The sequence below is a fragment of the Salpingoeca rosetta genome (genome assembly GCF_000188695.1).
Source record: "Salpingoeca rosetta unplaced genomic scaffold supercont1.37, whole genome shotgun sequence".
In the NCBI taxonomy this organism is placed as follows: Eukaryota; class Choanoflagellata; order Craspedida; family Salpingoecidae; genus Salpingoeca; species Salpingoeca rosetta.
The window spans coordinates 297080-302342 of record NW_004754897.1 but is presented as its reverse complement, the minus strand read 5'-3'; the positions used below and the strand labels follow the sequence as shown (position 1 = coordinate 302342).

General features: G+C 55.7%; 1 protein-coding gene across 1 annotated transcript; it reads right to left on the bottom strand.

Moving 5' to 3' along the window:
• Positions 1–404: 404 nt before the first annotated feature.
• On the bottom strand, positions 405–4341 carry PTSG_10872 (uncharacterized protein; the record flags this gene model as incomplete). The annotated part of the gene is made up of 5 exons (XM_004988199.1): positions 405–2218; positions 2398–2751; positions 2984–3078; positions 3239–3364; positions 3594–4341. The coding sequence occupies 5 exons, from the start codon at positions 4339–4341 to the stop codon at positions 521–523; spliced, it is 3021 nt and encodes a 1006-aa protein (XP_004988256.1). The 3' UTR covers positions 405–520.
• Between the last annotated feature and the right edge of the window lie 922 nt (positions 4342–5263).

Here is a 5263-nt window from a genome sequence, read left to right as displayed (position 1 = left end):
ACCACCCCCCCCACCCCACACACACACGCACACGCACACGCACGCACGCAGGTACCTTGAAGCCAACTTCCCAAACCTCGATTACATCACGCATTGCGAAGTCTTGTAACCACACACATGCAATCAGATGCGTGTATGTGTACATGTGTGTCATTGTGCGCATGTGTGCAACCTCTTTCAACACTTTCGTGTGCTGTTCATAGGCAATGTAACATGTTCATGTCAATAGCGTTCCCGCCTCCTGGTGACTGTTGCGCTGTGCGCTGTCCCCCAACGCGCAAAGACATGCTGCTTCATTTACATACGTACTTCCACCCGTTAAACAGATTGTCAACATGCACTGGCATAACACGTGACGTGTAAATGTGGCTGTCAGCCTTTCCCCCGCCCCCCCCCCCCCCCGCCAAAGCCAGCTTGCGGTTCACACGCACACTCAAGAAAACAAAAGAAGAGAACAGAGCAGTCAATCACCTGCTTGCATCCATTCAAATAGCCATCCACTCACCCAACGATCTACCCCCTACTCATCATCATTACCATCACCATCCCCTCCATCATCACCATCATCATCACCATCACCATCACCATCACCATCACCATCACCACTGTCAACGCCATCATCATCATTGTCGTCGTCGTCGTCGTCGTCGTCGTCTCCCTTGTACTCCCACAGCTCGTGCTCGTCGTCCCCGAGTGACGTCACGTAATAGTCCTGCCCTGCAAAGCAGTACTTGAAGAAGGACAGCACGCGCGACGGCCCCACTACCTCCGCCACCAGCTCCTCCACGTATTCATCAAACAGCAGGTCCCGCACAGCCGGCGGCAGCTCCGAGAAGTGTGACGTCACCAGCACCTTGTCTGTCGTGCAGTCCCCAAACACGTGCTGCGACGTTGGGATGCGCCCGCGCTGCGCTGCGTCGCACACGTGCGGGTCGTCCTCAAAGTGGTCCTCCATGCCCCTGTACCGCCGCGCCACGAGCCCCTCGAAGAACCGCTGCGTCTCGTTCACGTGGTTGCCAACAAGCTCGTGCACCATCAGGTCCAGGTACAGCCGCAGCGCAAACACCCGCCCGCGGGCGCTGGCCAGCCGGTCAAACTTGTGGTCCATCCCGTACACGGCCTCCATCGCCTGCCGCGTTGCGTCGTCGTGCGAGACGGTCGACAGCGAGAGCGACGTGGCCGTCAGCGTCTCCACGTGGTGCCACCAGTACGGCGGCACGTACAGCACGTCCCCGGGCCCAACCTCCGCCACCACTGCACGCGCGTGGGCGTATTCGGGAAAGAGGGCGAGGTTTGGGCGCGTGAAGTCGACCTTGCTCTTGTGCCACAGCGGGTGCAGCCGCGGATACGGCGCCAGCTTGCGTGTCTGCGACGGCGGAAACAGCGTGAAGCGCTTGCGCCCGGACAGCTGCACGAACACGTTGTAGTCCTGGTCAAAGTGCGTGTGCGTGATACTGCCGCGTGTGGACACCCACGCGAACTGCCGCCGCAACCGCACATCGTCCTCCGTCAAGAACACGCTGCGCACGGGGTGCAGGTGCTCATCCACAAACGCTTCCGGCAGCGCCGTGAAGTACACCATACTCACGCTGGTGCTACTGTTGCAATTGTCGCTGTTGTTGTTGTTGTTGTTGTTGTTGTTGTTGTTGTTTAAGTTGTTATTGTTGTTGTTGTTGTTGTTGTTGTTGTTGTTGTTTAAGTTGTTGTTGTTGTTGTTGTTTAAGTTGTTGTTGTTTAAGTTGTTGTTGTTGTTGTTGTTGTCATTGAGTGTGTTCTTGGGTGTCTCTGCTTCTTGTTCCGCGTTTGCACACCCGTCGCTCTGATCACCCACGTCTTGATCACACCCATCATCACCGCCACCGCCATCCCCCGTGTGGCAGCGCTGCGCCTGCAGCAGCAGTGCATCCATCTGTGCGAGCGTCAAGTTGCGAACACGAAAGTCGACGGCGCTGTGCAGGGTGGGCAGGCGCGTCATTGCTGCGCGCATGTCCGCATCAAAGTGGCGGCCGTGCTCAGATGTCTTCACGTTGAAAAACACCGCTGATGACGATGGTGGAGGTGAGGGTGGCGATGGTGGTGACGCTGGTGACGATGATCTTGGATGCCAGGAGCTTTCCTCACTCTCGCTGTCTCCGGCGCTGGAAGTGGTGATGGTGTGGGCCTTCAGGTCGTCACCTGAGACGATGGCACAGGCCAGATCAGACGCAAGGGACAGATGCTGCACAGACCACAAAACACGTACAAATGTGTGTGTGTGTGTGAATCAAAGACAGCGGGATGTTATGCATTGTGTGTTCATCCTACACAGCACTTCATGCAAAACTGGCGATCACAGAGAGACACACAACGCACGTGCAGAGACACAGAAAGACGGACACCAAGAGCAAGCTGTCAGACCTGCTTGTTCGACTGGTTGGCATACTTGTTCTCGCATTCTGCCGTGCATCTGTGCTCTTCAGCATGACGATGACGACCACCACCTTCACCCATGTTATCATCATCATCACAATTGCCGCCGTCGCTGTACCGATCGCGAGCGCTGCTGGTGTCTCTTGTGTGTCCAACACCGACATCAGCAGAACAGGGTTGGTGTAGTACTGGGCATGCATCGGCCAGGTCGTGCAGGAAGCGGGACACGTTGTTTCGCCACGCGTGCGCTCCGGACCAGGTGCCCACGACACTGTGGCGCAGAACCACAGGGACGCCATCGGGTACAACTGCAGGTGCAATGGGGGACGTGGCATCCCATTCCTGTGTGTGTTTGGAACAGGGCGGTTGCATGTCAGTCAGTGCGAGTTCGTGACTGTGTTCCAACGTCGTTGGAGATTGGTGCATCACACAAACCACACACAAACAGCAATCACAAAAGCACACACGCATACACAGCACACACACGCGCACAAACAAACAAACAAACAAACAAACAAACAAGCATCCAAGCATCCAAGCATACAACAGCACCCGCGCGCAAAAGGTAACTGACCTTCACTGGCACTGCTGTAGTGGCGAGGTTCGTGGACCAACGATAGCGAGCGAAGGTCGGGGATCCGATGGACGCTGGCATCATGTCACGAAAGCCTGGCGTTGGGATGCATAAACGTGGGTGTGAGCGAATACAGCAGCAGCAGCAGCAGCAGCAGCACAGCGCCATGATTGCACAACGCGACAAGGGCAGACCTCACAAAACAGGGGGGAAAGCAGGCACAAGGCATGTCACAGCCGTTACACGGGGGCTTACTGGAGGGTCTGGAAGAAGATGCCAGCGCCGCAAAGGTGTGCTCCCAAGACGCGGACACAAACAAATCCAGAATAGTCCCCGTGTGCTTCTGAAGGTTCTCAACCTCCACGAAGCGACACAACACACCTGCAGCGCAAACACCGGTAGATTTAGCGCCACGGCCACGTTGTGATCAGATACAGCAAAGACACTCCCATACCTTGGCGACCAACAATCAGAGGCGTTGGAGTTGTGCAGAGTGCCGGCCTTTGAAGGGCAAACGAAAGGAGGGGTGGCGGGGAAGCGGGCGAAACAAGTAGGCAACGATACGCAAAGTGACAGCATGACATGATATGATCGCAAGGCATGCACGTGCCTTGATTGAGAAGGTGGGCTTGCAATGAGTTTGCCAGGGCTGATCGCCGCGCTTGCAGAAGCTTCTTCAGGGTAAAGGCCTTGTTGAAGAACGTCAGGTCTGCGTATTCGTCGGAAGCCAAGGGATCCCCAAGTGCATCCAGGACTCGCAGTTGCTCCGGATCAGCCCGATGCTCAGCGCGCGTGACCACCGTCACAGTGACACCATCCACAGGCATTGCCTCCAACACGGAAGCGAGGGTGTTGAGATGGCTATTCGCCTGTTCCTGTTCCACAAGCGCGCCGTCCAAGATGTGAACGATATGCGCAAGGGTGGCAGGGTGATCGCTCCAGGTAGATCTGCGCACATCCTCAACCACGTGCAAGAGGCGCTTCAGAACAGCGTTAGCCGTCAACGGGCTTCCTCCGTGCGTGTGATTGTGAACCACCCCCAGGAACCGCGAGCCCGCATCACTTGCGCTGATGGTGCGAGACTGCAGTGGCGGCGACGGAGGCGACGAGTATCCTGGTGAGTGAAGAGCAGCACCGCCAGCGCCAGCAGGCACAACGCGAAAGACACACTCGTGCGTCCGGTTCAAAACAACGAAGGTGTGGGATGCGTCACACGCACACTCAGTGTCATGAATGCTCGCAAGTTGACACCAACGCCAGCTGGCAGGGCCATCATGCGCCAACACAGCCAGACATGACCCGCGGTTCAGCACAGCAAGCGCAGCAAGCACAGCCAACGGCCACATCGTGCAAGTCATCCTGGCATTTAAATGGGACAACTGCCTATGTAAAAGCGAGAGGAAGACGATTGGTGGTTGAACAGATTCGCGGGCTGGCATACCGAGACACAATGCAGGTCTCAGAGCGGGGTCTGCCGGCGGCAAGCTAATGGAAGGCAGGCCTTTGTGAGGGCAGTGTGGTCGCGCATTTCCAGCGCAAATGAAGTGCTGACTGGGCATGACGACTTCAGCTCGAACACCAAATGCTCGCTCTGTTCGTGACCTCAAACTGGAGTGCCTTATATTCAATAACTCCTCCTTTGATTTTGGAAGTGATTGAGGTTCATAGTCACGGAACAGATGGAACAGCACACCTGTGTATGGGATTACACATATCTGTTGTACATTCATGATGGTGATGCTGTTGTTGGAGACTTGTGCGCGTGTGTGTGTGTGTGTGCTTGTGTGTGTGTGTGTGTGTGCTTGTGTGTGTACAGGCAGTTCTCTATATTGGCAACTAGGTGTGGCAAGCCCAAAAGTTTCCAATGTAGAGAAAGTTGCCGGTGTGGAATGAGCGTGTTTATTGTGTGTGTGGACCAAAGAATGAGTGCAGTGTGGGTTGCTTTTGCGTCTTGGACATAAAGAAGGCATCAACGTCGCTGCGAACACGAGACACAAGTGTACATGTGGGACGGAGAGATGCAGAGGATTCACACAGTCTGTTGAGAACTGTCAGGGCATTGTAAACTTCCGCACGTGTCGGTGCGGTCGGTGTCGCTTCGTCTTGGTCAGAGTCACTCCCGTCGTCGTCGCTGCTTGTGGTGGTTGTGCTGCTGTTGCTTTCTATGCGCTCAAGCTCCAAATCAATCATTGCATTCACGATATCAGGGTCATCATCTGACGTCGCCCACTCCTCCGTTCCCTCCGCAACAACCTCAACACGCGCATCAGTTGCAATTGA